Source organism: Quercus lobata, chromosome 12 (genome assembly GCF_001633185.2).
Source record: "Quercus lobata isolate SW786 chromosome 12, ValleyOak3.0 Primary Assembly, whole genome shotgun sequence".
NCBI classification, from domain to species: Eukaryota; Viridiplantae; Streptophyta; class Magnoliopsida; order Fagales; family Fagaceae; genus Quercus; species Quercus lobata.
Window position 1 is genome coordinate 25,189,318 of NC_044915.1, and position 23,856 is coordinate 25,213,173.

The 23,856-nt window shown below is 34.8% G+C and overlaps 3 protein-coding genes across 3 annotated transcripts; 2 read left to right on the plus strand and 1 right to left on the minus strand.

The window, feature by feature from the left end:
• Positions 1 to 6,468: 6,468 nt before the first annotated feature.
• LOC115972585 (protein POLLEN DEFECTIVE IN GUIDANCE 1-like) lies at positions 6,469 to 6,950 on the minus strand. The gene has a single exon (XM_031092915.1). The coding sequence runs from the start codon at positions 6,941 to 6,943 to the stop codon at positions 6,581 to 6,583; it is 363 nt and encodes a 120-aa protein (XP_030948775.1). The 5' UTR covers positions 6,944 to 6,950; the 3' UTR covers positions 6,469 to 6,580.
• Positions 6,951 to 7,596: 646 nt separating this feature from the next.
• Positions 7,597 to 9,005, plus strand: LOC115971767 (F-box protein AFR). Its single transcript, XM_031091797.1, has one exon. The coding sequence runs from the start codon at positions 7,834 to 7,836 to the stop codon at positions 8,938 to 8,940; it is 1,107 nt and encodes a 368-aa protein (XP_030947657.1). The 5' UTR covers positions 7,597 to 7,833; the 3' UTR covers positions 8,941 to 9,005.
• A 13,815-nt stretch (positions 9,006 to 22,820) lies between these two features.
• On the plus strand, positions 22,821 to 23,543 carry LOC115972220. The gene has a single exon (XM_031092431.1). The coding sequence runs from the start codon at positions 23,169 to 23,171 to the stop codon at positions 23,367 to 23,369; it is 201 nt and encodes a 66-aa protein (XP_030948291.1). The 5' UTR covers positions 22,821 to 23,168; the 3' UTR covers positions 23,370 to 23,543.
• Positions 23,544 to 23,856: the final 313 nt, after the last annotated feature.

The window sequence follows — 23,856 nt, forward strand, 5'->3', positions numbered from 1 at the left end:
CACATCATACAAATCAATCAAATTGGAGTATCACAAAATCTATATTCTCCTCTTTGTATCTTTTTTATTCCACAACGATATATATATATATATATATATATATATCATTGTGGCTTAAATTATACTTTTAATATAATTTGAGAGGGTAGCTTAATTTTGACTAACTTCAGCAACAATTTAATAACATTATTATAAACTGTTAGTTGCAAAAGTCTTAGCTGCTTATGATTTCAAATGTTCTGACATGAAGATTTGGTTGCATGATTTTCCGCCATTTCTTACTGATTGTAGACAGGAGTGATAAAATATTGGTGCATTTTAATATTTGTCACGACCACTACATATTCAAAATACAGTTTATGTGTGTCAATTTTGTTATGCTGTGAGCTGTTATATTTCTATGAAACAGACAATAAGTCTACAATTCAATAATTACGACGGGGAAGAGAAATCTTACTCCTAGATGTTTCAATTAAAAACATCAAAATATGTTAACAAAGTAAATTACAACTTTACAAGGCTCTTGACTTAGATATATGATTTTGATTATAGTTGAAAAAGAAAGTCTAGGATACAACTTTTGTGTCACAACAACAACGTAGTCGTCGATGAATAGCGAAGAAAAAGTGATGAATTTATATGACAGTGTTGTATATTATTCACAATCAGCCATTTTAATAAGTTATAGTCATCAAAGATTGTAATTGAAATGAAACTTCACAATTAACATGAAATTCAAAGATACTTGATATCAAATTATAGGACAATAAGAATGATACTCCTAGTATAAGATCGGAGTACAATTAAACTCTAATTTGAATTTCTGATTGAGCTTTCAGTTTAATATATTATATTCTTCTCAAAAAAAAAAGTTTAATATATTATATACTATTAATAAATTACAGGTAAATTTTCTTATAATTATGCTATTTATTTGGATTAAAGTGGGTTGGTAAATGAAAAGATGCGATAGTTCAATTTGTTAACATGGAGTTATTACATGCATTCTAATTCTAATCTTAGAATCTCAACATCATAACAATTATATCACACAATATTTAAGTAAATAAATAGTTTATAATTTTTTAATTTTGAGTAGGTCTTATAAAAAATCCCTTGTGCACGCTTACAATATTCAAAGTTACACCAAATGAGTTTATATATAATTTTGTAAGTTATATTTGGAGATATTTATTTGTACAAAGAAAAATGTTTTATTTGGTGATTAGATTAAGTTATACTATCATTCAATCGGGTTATTGTCTTCTATAGGGGACAAATCAAATAGAAAATTTATTGCACTGGTATATGACTTTTGCTAATAGTAAAGGGCTTGAATCTTTTTAAACAAAGTGACAGTGATGTGGTTCAACATGATTGTTTTGGTCAAATTTTTATTTTTGTATCTCAAATTGATTTCCTGGTTTCATTCTAATTTTGAATTTCTTGTAATTTTCTAATTTATTTTTAGTCTATTGTCATTAATAATAAACATAATAGATATAAAGAAATCCTTATTTTACTCTTGAGTTACCCTATTTCTTTGAACTTAGTTATCCTTAGTTAAGTGATAAAGTTCCTAATTTATCCTTTGCTTATGGATAAAAGTAAAACCCCTATTTTGCTATTCAGTTGCTTTATCTACAAACAAATTTACTCATTTTTAATAAATAAATAAAATGTCAATCCAAACGTGAAACACTTATTTTCTTATAAGAGGTTGGTATATGATTTTCAGGGGGGGAAATCTTCTAATAACAGATCACGTACAACTAGAACGTGGGGTAATTAGGTGAGACGCCAACTCAAATACAGTATTAAATTAATAAGACAAGATTGCTTATCTAAAAAATTAATAAGATATAAGATTAAATATTACCAATATGTTAGTCAAATGAATTTTTATCCATCAAAATAAAAAAATTGGTACACAAAAGTAAAACACACCCAGGAAAAAAAAATACAATACAATACGATCTGCGTATCTTAACAGCAGTAATCATAATTAGTCCACAACTGTTTAAAATATATACTTCTAACGATTTTGCGGTAGATTCACCAATGTTTTATATATATATATATGTATCAATATCATGCTAGTATCATTGCGCTTAATCGGATATAAACTCAACAAATCTTTTATCAGAAAAGATCAACTCAACTAATCCATTCTCTGGAAAGATCAACTCAACCAATACTTTTTCGGAAGAGATCAACTCAACCCTCATCAGATGATTCTCCTTTGTCTCTGTTTTTCGGATTTGTGTTCATGTATTCTGTTTTTTATAATAGAAGGCTTAGAGGCAAATATTTTGATGGACACGTGTACGCTTGGGATTAGATTTTTAGCTCTCTTTTTGCTACAGACTACAGTACTTTAAGTAAATCATCAATCCACTTGTATTTTTAACTTTTAGCAAAAAAGTTAAATAAGTAAATCATATATAATATATATATATATATATATATAGCTAAAACCGAAAGAAAATCCGATTAAATTTTAAATTAGAGTCTAATTTTGCGCTACATGTCTTATTTAATTTTTAAATTTGTGTCAAGTGAATTATTAGATGCAAAAATCAAAGAGCCTAAATTTAATTAGATTCTAAATTAAATTTTAATTGAAGTTCAATTTTGTGCTATGTGTCCCATCTAAATTTTTAAATTTTTTGGCAAGTGAATTATTGGGTGCAAAACCCGAATAGTCTAGATCCAATTAGATTCTAAATTATATCTAATTTTGTGCTATGTGTCTTGTCTAATTTTTAAATTTGCACGTCAAGTGAATTATTAAGTACAAAGATCAAAGAATTTAATTTCAATTAGATTCTAAATTAAATTTTAATTGAAGTTCAATTTTGTGTCATGTGTCCCATCTAAATTTTTAATTTTTGTGGTAAGTGAATTATTGGGTACAAAAAATGAAGAGTCTAGATCCCATTAGATTTTAAATCAGGTCTAATTTGTGTCATGTATCTCATCTAATTTTTAAATTTGTGTGTCAAGTGAATTATTAGGTGCAAAAATCAAAGAGTCTAAATTCAATTAGATTCTAAATTGAATTTTAATTGAAATTCAATTTTGTGCCATGTGTTTCATCTAATTTTTTTAATTTTTGTGGCAAGTGAATTATTAGGTGCAAAAACCAAAGAGTCTAGATTCAATTAGATTCTAAATCATATATATATATATATATATATATATAGCCAGAGTTGAGAGAAATCTAATTAAATTATAATTGGAATCTAATTTTAAGCCATGTGTCTCATCTAATTTTTAAATTTATGTGCCAAGTAATAAATTATAAGGAGCAAAAATCAAAGAGTCTAAATTCAATTAGATTCTAAATTGAATTTTAAATGAAGTTCAATTTTTTGCCATGTGTCCCATCTAATTTTTTAATTTTTGTGGCAAGTGAATTAGGGTGCAAAAACTGAAAAATCTAGATCCAATCATATTCAAAATTATATATATATATATATATATAATGAAAAACCATTACATATTTTAGAAATTCATGGTTTAAAAAATTTGTAAGTTTTAATTCTTACACCAAATTTGTTAGTTGTTAAGTGTTGGCATTGAAGAAAATGTTTGTTTTATCTCTATTTATTTTTCTGCCCCAAACCTTTTTCGTAGACTGAGAGTAAATCAATGACCCTTTAACATTCCTCCACTATAGCCCGGCAAAAGAGTACACTATCATCTACTTGGTCATAAGTCTTGCTCATATCAAGTTTTAGAGCCATAAAACCCAATTGGCCTTGGATTTTTCTTTTAAGGTAATGCAAGGTCTCAAAAGCCACGAGTATGTTATCAGTAATAAGTCTACTAGAGAGAGAAGCACTTTGAGAACCATCTATCACATGGGATAAACTTTTTTTTTCAAACGGTTGACCACCACTTTAGCAATTAATTTGTATACCACTTTACACAAGCTAATTGGTCTAAACTCTGATACACTTTTCGAGTTTTTTACCTTTGGGATAAGGGAGATGAAGGTAGAATTTAGAGATTCATGAACCATACCCGAGTTTAGTGCATTAAGGACAATAGAAACTACATCCTCACCAACAATATGCCAATAAGTTTTGTAAAAAATGGGAGACATACCGTCGAGCCCAGAGCAATGAGTGGGGCCATTTGTTTGAGAGCAAGGAGCACTTCATTTGCCTGGTAGTCACGGCTTAAGGCAGCACTCATGTCCTCTATGATCGCCGGTTGCAAGCCCATGAGAATTTCATCAAACTGACTTGGATTTGAGGTTGTGAACAAGTATTGGAATTAAGATTCCACCACTCTGCCCATTGCCTCTTCCTCTTCAACCCAAACTCTGTCCCCATCTTCTAAGCCTAGAATTTGGTTGCGTTTATTTCTTTGGTTTGCTCTACAATGAAAATAACTAGAGTTTTTATCACCTTCATTCAACCGGCCGTAAGGGACCATTGTTTCCACATGCATTCTTCCTTAGGATTTAAGTTCCTCTTTAATGCTTTGTCAAAAAAAAAAAAAAAAAATCCTCTTTAATGAAAATAGATATATTTTAGATAAAATAAATACATAAAATAAATAAAATTTCAATTATGAAATAGAAATATCAATAAGCGTGCTCTAACAAACGAATTTTTATTTTATTTTATTTTAAAAATAATACTCCTTTTGTCCCACTTTATTTGTCCTGTTTAAAAAGTTAAACTTTTTAAGGGAACATCATTTATTGTCTTGTCTACCTTTTAAAAATGTATAAGTTTCCAAAACTACCCTTAAATAAATTTATCAAAAAATTGAATTATTAATAAAATAGGGGTATAATAAGAACATTAGTAAATTAATAACTTTTATTTTTAGAAATAGGAAAATATTTTAGGACATCCTAAAATGGAACAGAGGACAAATAAATTGGGACGGAGGGAGTAATAATAAAATTACAGGTTTTACTAAAAAAATTAGTTTTGTCCTTTCTTTTTATTAGTGATGAATGAGTAAGTCTATTTTAATTTTTTTTAATAAATATATAAAATTTTAACTTCTATACGAAAAAGTATTTTATATCAAATAATATTACGTCATCCATATCAAAATCTAATAAACAAAAGACATGTGCGTAAAAATAATTACTCACTAACACGTGTCTTTCTTTTGTCAATGGGGTAGTTATTTTTTACCAACATGTCTTATACTTATTGAATTTTGATACCGCTAACATGGTATCATTTGATACCAAATACCTTCTCCTTATATCTCTACATATTAAGATAATTCAAAAAGTTAGTTATTGTCTTTTAGATTTCCAAAAATATCCCTAATTTAATTAACCTATTCTTATTCCTAAAACATAAAAATGAGTTTAAAATTGTAAATTGACAAAAATTAAAAACAAAAAACCTACCCATGTTTACCCCCTGTTTTATAAAACTTCCCACTGCCCACGTCTACCCAACCAAAACTACCCCATGTTCATCTAAAAAAACCTACCTTGTGGTCTAAAAAAAAAAGAACTACCCTAAGTTTTTATTAAAAATAAAAACTATCTAACAAAAACCTCATTACACGTATGTAGCGTGTGCCATAAGGCTTTGTTTTTTTTTGGCGAAAAACCCATTTTTGTCCCTACATTTTCACGCGATTCCTACTTTGGTCCCTAAGTTTTTTTTTTTTACCGCTTTTAGTCCCTATTTAGAAAAACGCCTTCTGTTTTAGTCCTTTCCGTCAGTGCCGTTAGGGCAAAATCATAGGTGGCAGACGGAAAATCCTATTAGCTGACGTGGCGCCGATGTGGCGTTGATGTGGCGATTAAGTGGCATTTTTATATGCCACATCAGCATTTTAAAATAAAATAAAATTTTAGTTATTATTTAATTATTTAAATAATAATTAATAATTAACATAATTTTTTTTTTTTTCATTATTTTGTTGGAAGATCATCTCTGTGTTCTTCGTTTTCTTACCGTTCATATTCTTCATGTTTTTAGTAAATTAATTCCTAGTTCTTGTCTTTTCTTTTCTTTGCCTTTCCAGTACGTTCTTTGTAACCAAACAAATCGAAATTCAGAAATTAGATCAAACAATAATCAACATACACCAACCAAAATCCAAAAATCAACATACACCAACCAAAATCCAAAAATCAACATACACCCACCAAAATTGAAAACCCAGAAATCAACATACACCAACAATCAAACCCAGAAACAGATCTGCATATTCAAAAATTTTAACCCAACATACACCCATTAAAATCAAAAGACCTGCATCCTCTTTGTTCACAAAATCAACACCAATCTCCAAGTTGGAAACCCACCAATCCATCGAAACACAAAATCAAATCCAACTTGAAAACCCACCGATCTCCACCATCCTCCAAATCCCACCATTCTCTCAAACCCAGCCTTTGAATCATAACCCACAAATTCACCACAGATCAGTGTACCAATCCGCCAAAAACCCAAAAACCCACGAACTCACAAATCCGCCACAGATCAGTGCACCAATCTGCCACAAATCCACAAACCCAGATCAGCAAAACTCACAAACCCACAACAACCCAGGCCAAGAAAATCAACCCACAGCCACAAACCCACTAATCACCCTCGCCGCGCACATTCTGGAAATCCGGCTCCGTCACCACCGTACACACGCTACTGCTCTCGACGCTGTAACTGTGCGTGCAGTTCGATTCCAATCCATTGGTGCGGCTCGTATCGGGATCGAGTGTTGCTTCGGCGATCGGATCTTCGCGAATGGAGGACTCGGAGTGGATCGGTTTCTTTCGCCTGTGTTTCCGTTTCTTGCGATTGGGATTGGGCTTGGATTGGACGACGACGCCGTTTTGGATTGGATCTGAGTTTGAGCGGTAGAAGAATAAGGATTCGTCTTCTTCGAAAGACATGCTTTGGCTCAGAACCTCGAAAGACAATTTTTTATCGTTGGATCTCAGTGCCATGGCCACCGAGAAAGGATTAAAATAGAAACGTGAAAACAAAAAGTTTCAAGAAATGTATATTTTGAACCCAAATTTTAATTTTTGAATTTTAATTTCCGGGTTTGTGTATGAGTTCTTGTTGTTCTGGGTTTCAAGAACACTTTAATCTTAATTAGTGTGATTTTTTATTTTTATTTCTGTTTTTTATTTTTTTATTTAGTTAAATTTAATAAATTATTTTTTAAAATTTAAATGCTGACTTGGCATTTTTTAATGACAAAATAAAATTTTTTATTATTATTTTAATAATTCCGTTTGCCACATAGGTTAGTGCCCTAACGGCACTGACGGAAAGGACTAAAACAGAAGACGTTTTTTTAAATAGGGACTAAAAGCGGTAAAAATAAAATTTAAGGACCAAAGTAGAAATCGTGCGAAAATATAGGAATCAAAATGTGTTTTTCGCCTTTTTTTTTTTTTTTGGGAGTGACTATAACGATTATTTTTTTATCCTAAGTAAAAATACTGAACAAATTAACACACCGCTAAAAAAAATAAAAAATTGACAGTATTTCCTCCCAAAAAAAAAAAAAAATGACAGTAGGCAGAAAAGCACTAAACAACTCGAAGAATCATCGCACGTTATCATTATTCATTTTCTCTCTCCCTCCCTATATCTTTGACTCTGTGGCTTTTTTCGGCTATCATTATTCATTATCTCTCTGCCTCTCTATATCTTTGACTCTGTGGCTTTTTTCTGCTATATATTTAGCACAACAAAAATACTTCTCTGCAACTCAATACCGCCCGTTTTTTACAAGTTCCGAATTCTAAAACTTTCAGGTTCAGCAACCATAAAGTAGTTCATTATTATTATTATTATTATTCCTTGTCAAACTTCAGTTTGAAGAATGACAATTCCGAGGTCTTCATCGAAGCTAGAAACCAAAGATTCCGAAGAAGCTGACAAGAATTCTGTGCCGTTGATCCCAGGTTTACCAGACCACATCGTCGAGCTCTGTCTTCTTCGTGTTCCATACCCAGAACAACCTTTGGTACGTTCAGTTTGTTCCTCATGGAAAAGGTTCATCACCGACCCAACTTTTCTTGTCACCAAAAATGCTCTCTCGCTCTCTTTGCCTTACGTATTCGTTTCTGCATTTCACAAATCAACGGCCAGGATTCAGTGGCAAGCTCTTGACCCCAGGTCCGGCCGTTGGTTTGTCTTGCCTCCGATGCCAGAGTGCCCTCCGGGCTTTGTGTGTGTCTCACTGCCACGTCAGGGGAAGCTCTTTGTCTTGGGTGGGGTGGGATCAGATACGGAGAGTTCCACACAGAGCACGATCATGTACCGTTCATCAACCAATCAATGGTCGGTTTTGTCTCCCATGCTGACCCCACGATCGTGTTTCGCAGCTGGGAGTATTAATGGGAAGATCATAACCGTTGGCGGAGGTGGGACCAGCTCAACTGGGGCGATCACAGCCGTTGAGTCTTATGACCCAGAAGGTGACACGTGGACTCCGGTAGCTAATATGGACACGTGCTTGAAAAGGTACGATTCTGCTGTGGTCGGTAACAAGATGTACGTTACGGAAGGGTGGACTTGGCCGGTTAGATTTTCGCCGAGAGGTGGGGTGTACGACCCTGATTGTGACACGTGGCGAGACGCAAGTCAAGCGATGAGGGAGGGGTGGACAGGACTGAGTGTTGTTTTGGGTGACAGGCTGTTTGTGATATCAGAGTATGGAGATTGTCCATTGAAGGTGTACGATCCTGATTGTGACACGTGGCGGTACGTGGGTGGGCAAAAGTTCCCACGTGAGGAAATGAATAAGCCCTTGGCTGTGAATGGTGTGGATGGGAAAATTTGCGTGGTGTCATTTGGATTGAAGGTCGCTCTAGGGAAAGTAGGTGAAGTTGGAAATGGAGATTTTAAGGTAGAGTGGGAAATAGTGGATGGTCCTGAGGCTTTTCGCGACTTCTCTGCTTTGAATTGCCAGGTGCTTTATGCATAATAAGAATTCAAAAAGCACAATTTTCACCATTTTTGTCAGGTGAGTCGTGAGTAATGGAAAAAAAATGGATTTATAATTTTTTCACTCACAATTCACCCCATGAACTAATTGTGCAAAGTTGTAGATATTGTTGTGGTACGGGTCTTACTCAAAATATTGGATTCATTGCCATTCTGATAAGGCCGACAGAGTAGGATTCAATTGTTTTTGGCTAGGTTATTGTATATGATTCTACATTCTGTGTGTTAATTTAAAAAAAAAAAAAGAAAAAAAAAAGGATTCTACTTTGTTTTGAAGCTTTGTTGATGTTGGGAAATTTTTATATTGATAGTTAATGATATTGCTTATTTTTATATTATTCGTAGTTGTAGTGTTTCAATAGGATTCATATCCAAAAGATAAGTGGAGACTCAATAATTGAGTTTTTTTAATATTTAAAAGCTAACTTAACAAAAAAGTTGAAGTGGACAGAAGTTGCACCTACAAACTATACAATATTTAACCAAAAAAGGAAAAAAAAAAAAAAAAACTATACAATAGTGCATTATGACATTCAATGATTGATGAAAGAAGTTGTCCTGACTGGGCCAAGGACTTATCTTTTAGGTTAGACATTATTACACACTCCACGGTGTGTCAACGTGTGGATCCCACCGTGAAGGGAAAGTCCGATACAAACATTATTATTTATGCCCAAGCCTGGTCCTAAAATTTAGAAATGAGTCTCAGGCTTGAACATAACTTGTTAACAATATTTTTACAATAAATTATAAGTGATAAGTTGATATTGATTCAAATTTGAATTTATAACTTAAATTGCTTTTTTACCCACCCATAATAACCAATAACATCCTACCACTTAAGATTTGTTATGAAAGTGTTATGAAAATATTGTGGACATAATATTTCTCTTACTTATAACTTTCAATTCGATAAATGCTACTCCACTACTTATATATACTCTGTTTGTTTTAGCATTAATATTTTCTAGAAAATTGGCCATTTTTCAGAGAATATTTTTTGGAAAACTATCTCATTTTCTGATATTTGGTAACGACCTTAAAAATGAGTTTGAAAATATTTTCTGATGTTTGGTATGCGTATGAAAATGTTTTTTGATGTTTGGTATGCATAAAAAAGAATGGAGAAGATTGAATAATTCTTTGTCATTTCTTGGTGGGTTATCACTAAACTCTTTCAAATGGTAATGAACACCACGATAAGGGAAAATAATTCATTTTCAAACCCCATAACCGACATTACCAAGATAATATTTACCCACATGTTTATAGCCAAAAAGGAAAAGAAATCACTCCCAAAGCTAGTATCTATAATAAAATCACTTTCTAGTCCTATAATACCTTCAGGAATTTTTAATCCCCTTTGCCTGGATAATGCGTCATTTAAGACACGTGAGTCATGTGCACTTCCTTCTCAACCAGCTAATACATAAGTAAATTTTAAGTCAAAGGTAGCAGCAACAAGGACATTTTGTGTTGTTCCATCCTTTTGGCCGCAAAACTTTCCTTGAATTTGAAGTGGAACAAATGCACGAACATAAGTTCCATCAATTACTTCCACACAATCCTAATTACGACCAATATAAGGCTGCGTTTGGTTCTATGTAAATCGAATTCCGAGTGTAAAATGAATGCAGGGGAAAGTGAATTCCCGTAAGGAAAATGAAATCTGGGTGTTTGGTTCTGCAATGGAAAATAGTCCAGAAAACGATTTCTAGTGTTTGGTAACATTCTAAAAATGTTATTTTTCTACAAATTTTTAATATTTTCTCAGCTCCCAAACCCAGCCACCATCATCTACCACATAACCAATTAATCTAAAAAATCATAATCAAAATCAAAACCCATTAATCTCAAAATCAATATCAAAACCATCTACCAAAACCCATAATCCATCACCATTGAAACCCACAAACCACCATAGCCAATGATCCACCACCCCGAATCGACCACCATCAATGCTTAAACTCACCCCAACCCACCACCATTGAAACCCATGAATCACCCCAACCACTAATCCTCCAAAACCCAAGCAAAAATGTTATTTTACAATTAAAAAAAAAAAAAAATTAAGGCAGCGATTGTGTGGGTGGAAGAAGGATGGGTTTGATGAGTGAGAGAGAGGACGAAGGTGAAGTAAATGAGAAACTACCTTCATCGGCAGAGGGGCTTGCAGGCACGACAATAAGGCCATGGGTTAGGGATTGGGATGTGGTGAAATCGAGGTGGGTTTAGCTAGGTTCATCGGAGATGGGTTTAAGCACGATGAAGAAGCTGAGGCAGCACGATCAGATTGGCAATGGGTTTGAGTGGTGTGATCAAACCGGCGGGGCCGTGGGTCGGGGACTGGATCTGGGCTTCATCGGCGATAGCTCTCTCTGTCCTTCGGCTTGGGCTTGGCATGAGCGATGAGAGTGAGTGAGGAGAGAAATTTTTTGAGGACAGTGGAAATGGTTTGAAGGTAAAATGAAAGTGTAAAATGATTTACGGGTGTGGGGTGGGTATTTTACAGTCAACGGAAAATTATTTTCCGTTTAACCAAATTTTCCATACGCAACCAAACACATGGCAAGGTGTAAATTGTTTTCCCGAATCCATTTTCAATCGAAACAAACGTAGCCTAAGTTACATTCATTTTACATCTTTATTCGTATAAAAAAAAGGAAAATAAAAGCCTTTAAAACTTACCTTGAAATAGGGGCTAAACCTATTGCTATTCCTTATCTCCAAGGGTGTATCTTGGTCCGGTAGTCTAATCACATGTTTGTACAATTGTAGAACTACTTTAAGGACATGCTTAAAGTATCGGTGTACTGTCTCAATTGATCTATAAAACCTCCCACCAACAACTCGAAACCTCACATTATGCCCAATAGTGTGTAAAAAAAATTAACACTTGTTCTCTAATGGACATGTGAATGGTCTTTTGAAGTAAATTATTCTCACCTAGAATTCTACATAGCGCATAAAAAGCAAAGGGTCTCATCCTTATATTATGGACACAACACGCATCACCTCTATAAAGAATATCACTCATATATGACTCTCTTTCATAGTCTCGATTGACATGAGGTTCTCTAGGTATAACACTCCTAGATCTTAGCCCTTTCAAAAGAACAACACCCAAAGCAATAACAGATGTAGCTGCCCTATTGTGGCAGCAAAAAGTAATGAGTTATCTATCTACATTCCAAAAATATGATAATTATAAATTAAATGTATACTTAAAAAAGACACTTAAAAATAAAATTTTCATGGAACATATATACAAGAACATTGATTATTCTAATATATTATGGAACAAAGGAATGAAAAAAAATTCACATCCATTATCTAATATATTTTGGAACAAAGGAATGAAAAAAATTCATTGTTAATAGCAATATTTTGGAACAAAGGAATGAACAAAATTCACTGTTATATGATAAGTATATAGGTATATAATGATAAGTATAGCAATATAAATCACTACAATGCTATTGGTAAATTATTCACATATTAAAGAATCCTTATAATGATGATAAGTAACACCTGCCAAGTAGTGTGACAGTAAAATTCCTACTGCACACGTCAACTGATTATAAGGATTCTTTGGAAACGCTACTGATTATAATGAAGCAGTTTGTTTTATTGTCACACTACTTTGGAAACGCTAAAATTCCTACCGCACTTGTCAATTGATTAAAGAAAAAAAAGGGATTTCACACATCCTAAAAATCATGTGGGGTTGTTATATTAAAAGACCCTATTGGTTTTGGCTTCACACATAAATATTAATAAACATGCATAAAAATCTGTTGCACTAGCACAAACAAAGCCAACATACTGTACTAAAGAAAACAAATAAACACAAGAGTTGAACACCATATCTGTGAGGGAGAAAACAAAGAAAAAAAGTACAGCTACAGATTTGTTCGTCCTTGCAAGGAAGAGCTACTGATAGATCTATGAGGGAGAAAAAAAATTAAAAAAAAAAATTTATCAGATAATAATGTTATAGAGGGAAGAGAAACAGGGAGAAAAGAGAGACAAACAAAAAGTGAAATCAATGGAAAGGGAAGAGACCAGAGAGTGACAGTGTGGGCGTGAGAACTGAGAAGAGAGAAAAATTGAAGGGAAAAGAAGATTTAAGAGTGTTTACTGTGAAAAAGTGTGAAAGAGCGCCAAACTAATATTGTTTCCCGTGGCAAACAAAAGAGAATATGTATAGGGGTTAAGAGCTGTGAAGGAGAGAGCTTGTTTTCCGAATATTTTTATTGGAAAACAAGCGACAGAAAATAAGCCTTCTTTTTATTAAGGTTTTCCATATATATAGAAAAATATGAAAAATTATCTTTACAAAACGTTTTTCTACGAAACGCTATGGGATGAAAATGGTAAACTCCATTAGGCCAGTTTGAATAAGATTGTTAAGCCCAAGAAAAGGGGGGTTTAGGCCTTCACGCTGCAAGAGCTAAAAAGTAAAAACATAGTCTTGCTAGCTCTGTTGAACTAGAGATGGGCTCAAGAAAAAACTGCCTATGGGCTATAGTCATCGTTGTTAAGTATTGTATACCCAAAGCTAGAATGAACTCAGCCAACCCATGGGCTACCCTGCTCTTGTAATTGGATTTGGATTTTGGACCGTGTTTGTTAGAAAACCACGAGGTGCTAATAAAGAGAAATAAGGTTCCTGGCGCTTTTTTTTTTTTTTTTTTTTTTTTTTTTTTTTTTTTACTGCGCGAGGGACTAATTTTGAAAGACCAAACTCTATGAAGATTTAATGTTAATAAATTAAATTAAAATATTAAAATTTGTTGAGGATGGGGGCCTTTGTCTCTGCATAGTTCTAAACCAGATATAGGTGTAACTTGTTGTTGATACCCATTTTCGTGACACATTTCGTAAAAGCTCGATTCAAACAAGTCTGACTTCCTTGTGGGCTCAATTCATGTATTATATTATATTTTATTCTTTTAAGCATGACCCAAGTCCATGCAACTTATGGGGAAATTGAGAAAGTGTGGTTTGGAGGGTACGAGTTAGTTCCTTTCGGACCTTTTGCATGAGCCTAGCCCATGCGTGCTACCAAGTTGGCAAGGGACACTGGTAGCACCTCAGGCTCATGGAAGAGGCCTTGTATCCAAAATTTCCACCCCAAAACAACTTTTATGCTCTGGGTGACTGCGGCCCAAAGTTTCTGTCCAAACCCTTTGTTTCCTTTAAAAATGGTTGACTCTCATTGGCCAACTTCAGCTACTAGCTTTCATCTAGTTGAGCCTCCCAATGGTCTGAAACAACTGAAAATGAGGAGCCAATGAGGGTTTAGTCAAGCGTTTCCCTTAATGATGATAAAAGTAATCCTTCCTTTTATCCAAACAAAAGCAAACCTAAAAATTACTACTTGCTTAACACTTTGGGGTCCAAAGCCTTTTCTATTGACCAAAAACCAGTCACTTAGAGCACCCTAAACTCAATATAAATTCCACAATCAGATTCAAAATAGGGGAGGAGGTTTTACTCTTAGAGCAACACACGAAGCTTAATACAAGAGTCTTTCCTCAACTAAAAAAACAACCAACCACGTTCTACCTAGGGAGCTGAAACTTCAGAGCAAAAACCCATTCATCCGATCAACAATCTCACAATTCCGAACCTTAAGGGTGGAAATATGGGTATAGGGGAACATTCCTTCTCTTCCTCATGACCTCTCTCAATGTTGTCATCCTCAAGAAAATTATTATTGTCACTCAACTCTTGCAAATGAAATCCGCAACTAAGCCAACTAATAAGAAGGGTTTGTTCGCTCGCCTTTAAAGAATTCTTTGCTAGACCTCGCTTTAGATATTGAAGTCAAAAAGCTCAAAAATCACATGCTAGTTGCTGGAAATCCACTCCATAAAAGCAATGACAATGGTCGTAGCCAAACTCATCAAGAAGCATATCATTTGTTGCTTTGTCGAAGCGACAACAATACATCTCGCTTATACCAATTTTTGAAGGCAAGCCTTATGAAATACTAGGAAGCTGACAAACTATCATGTTATCCAAGCATAGTGAGATCCCTACATGCGAAGGTGCAATGCCTTCAATAAGGTAGGGAAAGCCAACGCTTTCTTCTAATGAGAAACCTTGCGAAACGGCAAGAAAACTAACAAATTACTTCTACGGCAAAGTCTTTACATGCGAGGGTAAAAAATACTCTAAATAAGGTAGGGAAAGCCAAAGCTTTCTTCTAATGAGAAACCTTGTGAAGCGTAAGAAAACCAACAAATTACTCTTACGGCAAAACCTCTACATGTGAGGGTAAAAAATACTCTTAATAAGGTAGGGAAAGCCAAACACATACTCTCTCAATGGTAAGCCCTATCAAATGGCTAGGAAGCCAATGAGACATTTTATTATGGTGATACCCCTACTTGTGAGGGCACGACTAGCCCTCAACAAGGTAGGGAAGCCAATACGTCCTCAAAAGGAAATCCCTACTGAATGATTAGGAAGCCGGCGAGAAGTCATATCATTCATATGTGGCAAGACCCCTACTTGCGAGGATGCAATGCCTTCGACAAAGTAGGGAAAGCCAACATTTTCTTAACGGCAAACCTTACAAAGCGGTAGGGAAGCTAACATAATGTCTTATAATTCAAGCGCGACGATCCACTACATGTGAGGACATAACCATCCCTTGAAAATATGGGAAAGTCGATGCAATAGATCACTACCTCATTGCCACATGGTAATTTGCTATACGCGAGGATAAAATTTTTCCTCAAGAACTTAGCAAGCCTATGCATTGTATGTGAGAACATGATCACCCTATGAAATGGTGACGAACAAATGCACCATGAGCCGCAATGCGTGAAAATGTAGCCCATATGTGGGGGCTTCTTGAAACTAACAAAATAGCAACCTAATACATGTTGAGAGTAAGTCGACTACCAAGTGGTGAGTCAAGTTTCAATATATATGAGTTGCTGTCTGTGAAAGAAAATTTGCTCATCAAAAGATCGCTAAAAAAAAAAATGGCGCACAAACAGCAAGACGTGCTTTTAGCCAAAACCTATATACAAAGGCATGAGAACTAAGCAACATGTCTACTAACTTGCCCAAGCAAAGGCAAAGCCATATTCACAAGCTACCCAATTCAAGTACAAGTCATCCTCAAGAGACTAGTGCATATAATCTAGCAAAATTATGCTACTCAATCACAAGGTGCACATGACATTTCCAAGCAAGCTCTCCTCAACATACTCAAATGCTCAAAGCCATACATGGGCTGTTTTCACAACAAAAATGTGTTCATAGCCTATCAACGAAAGGTACAAAGTCATTCTCAAGGTATAAATCACAAATCATATACATCCTTGAGATACAAATAAATTTTTCATTCCAAAATATAAAATATACATCCAAATATCATATATGTTCGTTTTGTATATAAATGCAAATTATGTCAACTAACCATGATAATACAAACTCAAAGTGGCACCAATACAACTAAATAGGAGCTGCTCTACACATAAGTGGGCTGTTCACAAAGGCGAAATACAAGAGAAAGTGTCTCCAAGATAGTAGGCCCTATTACACACTATAACTAGTTCAAACTTTCAAAGCTTGGAGCTCGATACAAGACAATCAGATAAAAAAAAATAAAAATAAAAAAGGCAAGAAAGGAGGTAAAGGAAAATTTGAAGTGATGTCATAGTCCCCTTCCAACATCACCATCTTCGGGGCGTTGGTTTGCAATCACTCTCTTCTTTACTTTAAAGCCGCAAGAGAGAGACGGACTAAAAAGATTCAAAGTTACTAACAGCAGCCATGGTGCCATTTATTGCAGCTCCATGTTGCTGTTTGCAGCGGCTTCAACCTCAGAAAATGATGCATTGGCAATGGGAGTGGCCTCGGGAATGAAAGTCCCAACGACGACATCACAATTGTCTAAGCCGAAGTCCTTCTACAAGAATCCATAATACAACTCACTCAATATAATATTATATGCAATAAAAAAAATGAAGAAGATGTGTGACTTACCAAGTGAGTTCCAAAGTTCCCGTTCAATAATGGCGTATTTCCCAAAGTACACTTATTCTATGCAAGATGGCAATGTGGCGCACTCAACAATCCCTATTGGAATGAAAAGGGTTTGGCAGTGAATTTTGACTTGCCACAACAAATTTTAACTTGCTAAAGAAATTTCGGCTTCATTTTCAAAATGGAGTTGCTGTTTGTGCAAAGTGTCGAGGCTGTTGACAATAACATTGAAGGAATAGTGACTGCAACATGGAATCACCAACTTTGGCTCCACCAATTCATGCTAATAATCAAGCCGTGCAACACATGGCTTACTCTCAATGGCATTGCTGGGGGCTAAAGGCTTACTCAACCGCTATGCGCCCCTGCACTAGAAATTCAAGTTTTATTCCTACACTTTCATTTCAAACTTGCTGAATAAAGAAGCGACTACCACTCGGTGACTATCACTCTCACTTGCGTTCATCGTAAGAATATGATACAGGGGGCTGCCAACCAATGTAGTAGCTATGTCACACCCCTATACTACATCGCCAAGTGATATCTTTGCTCCATTCTATCTCAAAAAAGTTGTCCCAAGACAGCTAGTAGTATCGCTCATGGTTACGACTTCATCGAAATTAATCTTGGCAAACATGATCTCACCAAATTGGCCAACAATAAAGCTACTTAGAAATTGAATCATCCTCAATGTGTTGTTTCATCATCATCTCCTCATATGGACCCAGTTTGCTCATTCAAATTTATAACAAGCAATAGGGACAATTTACTTCCAACACGAAGTCAAGCATAGCCACATTGCAAACTAATTTCAATGACTATCGAAATCAATGGGAATCAGCTTCGACATGAGCTTCGGCTTCGATGAGAACAGTGGCTCAACCTAATGAATCAACACAATGAGACTATCATTTTTCCAAGGAAAAGCTACCCTACAAATTGAATTGAACAACATGTTCAACGTATCAACAAGCACAACCAAGGCATAGCGAACAAAAAATTAGCTCACTAAGGTGGGCATCATGCATTTGCATTTTATCAAGCTTGCGCAAAGAATGGAATCAACACTTAGTCACCTTATTCGGCATCATTCTCTTACAACAAAACTTTGCTCCTTAGGAATGAAGGTTTTTTTTTTTTTTTTTTTTTTTTTTTTTTTTTCTCCTTACTGTCTATGCCACTTTCCCACCATTGGTACCAACAAGCCCACAAGTGTGGGCAAAGGGCTGCCACGAACCTCCTCTAGTCGTCTTCAGCAAAGCTCCTTGCTTTCTACTAGCAGACGTCTCTCTTCTACAGCAGAGGCGTTTTGGCTCACTTAAATCCTGACTCTTAGAATGATGGTTGGTGTTGTGAAATTTTAAAATACTCGCAAGTGTACGAACCGTACCGAAGTATAGTTGGACAAGAACGAGGTTGAACCCACATGGACTTGTATGAACGTAGGAAAATTAATTAACCCTTAACCAAATTAATCCTAATCTAGTTTAAATAAAAATTGGTTGGTTACAATAAAATAAACTAAGCAATTAATAAAATTAAGTAAATAGTTAAACTAAGAAAAATATATAAAGCAATAAAAAGATGTAAACAATCAAGAGAAAGGAATTAAGGTTTTGGAATCCGCCTTGTAAGTCATATCAGCATATATTTATGATCATTAATTTTGCCCAACTTACTACATGATAATCTAGAAATCAATCTTGCTATCATGGAAAATATCATCATTTAAACCCTTATTTGAAAAATCAAAAGCATGGTCTTCTTCGCTTCTTAAGTATAAAACCAAATCATCAATTGTATCCGTAGCCAAACAAATCACAAGATATATCCAATTCTAAAAATCAAATCATAAATTGTATCCATTGACAGACAAATCACAAGACATATCTAATTTTATAATCAAGAATTAATAAACTAAGCATTCAATTAATTAAGACAAATCCTAAATCATGAGAAAAACATGATTGAACTCATATTTAGAATTCCATCTTAGTCAATTGATATGAAGCAAGAACAATTTAAATCATTAAAGAACAACTATTGTGGAAAAAATCAAATCACATAAATATTATTGATAATCGTTAACAAGGTTTCATCCTCAACCCTAATTATAAATTTAGCTACTCATAGTAATTGAAAAAAAACACAAAAATAAAATACTAAACATTAAATTAGACAAATAAAATAAAACTAACTGTCATAGAAGAAAACCAAAGAAATAGCCGCAGTCTCTATACATTCAGCCCTCAGCCCTAGCACTAGCCTCCGCCTCCTTGAATTTTGCCCTAAAGAGCCTTTAAATAGGTCAAGGAATCCTATTACAAGTTGAATTCCCGTTTGGAGAAAATCTCAGATTTTTAGGCTTCACTTAACCGACAGTTTTGGCCCATTTAGCATCAGAATTTGGACTTTTGGTAAACTAAAAAGTTGTAGCTCTTTAAGTTAACGTTCCAGCCCAACTTGAATCATATTGATTGGACATCTGAGCCGAAAGTTATGCCAAAAATACTAACTGATGTGCAGTCTGGAATCCTAATCCGAATTGGACTTGGATTTGGTGCAAATTTCTTTTGATTCCTTACTCCAATTGGGCTTAAATTTAATTGGGTTGGTCTTTTCTTGAATTCATGCCTGGCTGGATGTAAGTTGGCTTGATTCAATTGGCCTAGCCCTACTTTGCTTGTAAAACCCTTGTTACCTACAACACAAAGATATTATATAATCAGTCACAAAATAACATAAAAGTAAGGCTAAATATGTAGATATGTGAGTACTTTATTGTATATATTTCATGCACATCAGTTGGTGCCAAGCTCTTCAAGTTATTTCCGATTTCTTGTCGCTAACAAGGATCCCCTCTTTTGTCGACATCAAAACCTTATCCACGGGCCACATTGCTCTTTTGGGTCTTCGACATAGTATTTTGAAGGAGGCGTGTTGAAAGAAGCGAAAAGGAAAGTGACTGAGGAATAAAAGAGAGAAGCAACTGAAGCAATCTAGGGTCCGTTTGGATTGAGCATATTTTTGCTGAAACTGAAAACACTGTAGCGAAATAATTTTTAAATGTGTAAATAGTGCTGTGGGACCTATTTTTAATGAAAAATGTGCTGAAAAGTGTAATTTGTGGGATCCGTGAACAGTGCACAGGTGCACTGTTCACATTTGACTTATCAACCATTGCGGGCTAAACAAAAAAATATAAAAAGAAAAAGAAAAAAAAAAGAGAGAAAAACACAGAACAAAAATGCAAATGCCTCAATCATTTGAATCCAAACGGGTACCTAATAAAGAAGCAAAGAAGTAAGTGGCGTGGAATGTACTTATGGACCCCTAATGGAAGGCTTTAGAAAAAAGAAAAAAGAAAAGAAATACAAAAGCAAGAAAGGAATAGTCAAAGCCTAATCTATATTGCAAAGCAACGGTGCTAAGGAAATAAAAACAAAAGTGATGAAAAGCTTGATGTGGCGTTGGAGACTTGGAGTTTAGTAAGCATTGACTAATTAAGATGGTTATGTTGGCATTTGGTGGCTTAATGGAGCAAGTTAAACAACCTGGGCCAACCTTTTTGAATTAAGGGAAGGCTTTATTTTTCAGTAGGCCAATTTTGCTCCCTTTGAAAAATATTAATGGGCACGATACACATATCAGGCCAAGTACTCAGCTTTGTTTTATAATTAGCCTACAGGCACTCTACACCAAATTTCTCACTACCAGGTACGAGCTCAAGTAAGCAAGCGGTACAATAATGTTGATACATGATGAAATTTATATACATGTGAGACATGGAAGGCAAGGACCATTTCGTGTTGGACCTATCACTTGGTTACAACTTGACTTTCTTGGACTTCTGGGCACTATGACGCACGACATTTCTACAAACGAGCTTAATCTACGTGTACCTTCTCAACAAAAAATGAAGCGTTTGGATGGACTAATTCTCAAACTGACAACATCTACAAAGCAATGGGAAACATCAACTACTCACACCGCATGCCGCAAGCGCCACGTGTGCTCGGGGGGCTAATGTTGATACCTATTTTTGCGACACATTTCGTACAAACCCGATTCAAACAAGCCCGACTTCCTTGTGAGCTCAATTCATGTATTATATTATATTTTATTCTTTTAAGCATGACCCATGCCCATGCAACTTATGGGGAAATTGAAAAAGTGTGGTTTGGAGGGTATGGGTTGGTTCCTTTTAGACCTTTTGCATGAGCCCAGCCCATGCGTGCTACCAAAAGGGCAAGGGACACTGGTAGCACCTTAGGCTCATGGAGGAGGTCTTGTGTCCAAAATTTCTACCCCAAAACAACTTTTATGCTCTGGGTGACTACTGCCCAAAGTTTCTGTCCAAACCCTTTTTTTTCCTTTAAAAATGGTTGGCTCTCATTGGCCAACTTCAACTGCTAGCTCTCATCTAGTTGAGCCTCCCAATGGTCTGAAACAACTGAAAATGAGGAGTCAATGAGGGTTTAGCCAAGCATTTCCCTTAATGATGATAAAAGTAATCCTTCCATTTATCCAAACAAAAGAAAACCTGAAAATTACTACTTGCTTAACACCTTAGGGTCCAAAGCCTTTTCTATTGACCAAAAACCAGTCACTTAGAGCACCCCAAACTCAATATAAATTCCACAATCAGATTCAAAATAGGGGAGGAGGTTTTACTCTGAGAGCAACAACCCAAGCTTAATACAATAGTCTTTTTTCAACTATAAAAACAACCAACCACGTTCTACCTAGGGAGCTGAAACTTCAGAGCAAAAACTCATTTATCTGATCAACAATCTCACAATTCCGAACCTTAAGGGTGGAAATATGGGTATAGGGGAGCCTTCCTTCTCTTCCTCATGACCTCTCTCAATTTCCTCCTCCGGGTGACTGCGGGTTGAAGTTTCAGACTTGTTATGTTTTTATGCTTTTTCTGCACTTTTGTTATTAGCATTTTGATTCTCTCTTGTCAAAGCACCATTAGCCTTTTGTTCATTATACATTTGGAATTTTGGGCTTGATTCTCCATAATAAACACCTTTAAAGAACCCAAGGGGAGATTTGGGCCGTTTTCCCATTTTTGGCCCTTGTCACAAAACGTCCCCGACACTTATCAATTGAAAAAAGAAACCAAGGCCTGTTTGGTATGTGTGTTTAAATAACAGTTTTCAATTTTTTTTGAAATATGTGTTGGTGAAAAAATGTGTAAAAAATGTGTAATATTGTTTAAAAACTAAAAACATGTGTTTAAACTTGCGTATCAAACGGAACCTAATGCTTTAAGGATATTGATTTAAAAATTATTTTTAGAAACTTTTTAAGGAAAAAGGAAAAAAAAATTGACAACTTTTTATATTTTCCATAAATTTTATATCAAATATTTTTTAAAATGATCAATGCAAATACTTGAAGGACACTTGTTAACCAAATTCATTAAAAAAAGTGAAAAGTTAATAAATAGGGTATTAGTTTTTTTTTTTTAGAGAGAGTTTCAATCTATGACGTCTGCTCCTGATGATAACTTTTTTTTTTTTTTTTTTGAGAAATTCATGATGATAACTCTTTATCATCAGACCAAGACACCAATTAGTTTTTGGTGTAGGCAGAGATTGAATCCCAAATCTCTTATTCAACCATTAGAGACTTTACCAGTTGAACTAGTTGGAATCTATAATCTCCATAGGGTATTAGTTTAAAATTTATTTATGATTATAGAAAAAATAATTGTTTTTTGACCACTTTTTTATATTTCGTGTTAAATGTTAATACTTTTATAAAATTGTTTATTACAGCATATATTAGACCCTAAAAAAACCTAGTGTGAAACGCGTGTGACATACCGCGCCAGGCGGCCCAGGCCCCCAGTATGACTAGATTCTTCAAAAGATAAGAAGTGTGAATTTGGGGCAGGTTAGAACTTCACAGAAAGTTGCAGAAACGCGCTTCATACACAAAATCAATTCCACTTTCCCGGAACCCAGATAGGCAATCTGAGTCCCAGAGCCAGCTAAATTGTTCTAGACTCCCAAAAATCCCAAACTTTAAATATATCTACAAGTCTACACCACCAGCATATACTCTCGCGTGACAACAACAACATAAAAAAATTCGAATCTCCAAACAGCAATCAACCTAGTCTTTACGCTAAACTTAATTTTTTTTTTTTTCTCGGCCAGAAGAAATCAAAAGACAGAAAGAAAGATGTGTTTGGTGTTTGTGTGCGATCAAGATGAGAGGGTTTTGGCTAGGCAACCAGCACCAGGGGTGTGTCCATACTGTGGAGGAATGATACAAGCCATGGATGTTGAGACCCAGTGGAGGTTCTGTTTTCTACCTCTCTATTTCAGAACCAAGCGCAAGTTTTCTTGCACCGTTTGTGCCAGACATTTGGTGGTTCAGTAACATATATATATATATATATATCACTTTTTTTTTCTTCTTTCTATAAATCTCCCTTGTTGTAGAGAGATCTATGATATGTACTCGTTTATAATACTAGTCTTTTAGTTTTTTTTTTTTTTTTGGCTAGTGATCCAGATGTAAATAAAGGGTGACTTTTAATTTTTATTAGTTTTACACGATTTTGTTTTGATGATTCTGTTGTGCCCATAGACTAACGTTGAAATATTGGTTCAGATGTGAGAGCTATCTTTACTCAGAACATTAGCATCGGGTTGTAAAAATCACCGGTTGCTATTTTTCCAATCAACACCCCAAAAATTAAGATTATCTATACCTATTTTTTTTAAGCAATAGCGAATAGTGAGTTCTTAAATATATTGTAAACATAAAAAAAAAAAATAAATTTTTTTTTGATAAGAAAGAGAGATGGAAGAGGAGAGAGAAACAAATTTTTTAATGGTATAGTTTATATTATTTTATTAGGTTA

Bases quoted from the DNA above. Each gene is read 5' to 3' on its own strand.
- LOC115972220 (XM_031092431.1), top strand. From the start codon at position 23,169: ATGTGTTTGGTGTTTGTGTGCGATCAAGATGAGAGGGTTTTGGCTAGG.
- LOC115972585 (XM_031092915.1), bottom strand. From the start codon at position 6,943: ATGGCACTGAGATCCAACGATAAAAAATTGTCTTTCGAGGTTCTGAGC.
- LOC115971767 (XM_031091797.1), top strand. From the start codon at position 7,834: ATGACAATTCCGAGGTCTTCATCGAAGCTAGAAACCAAAGATTCCGAA.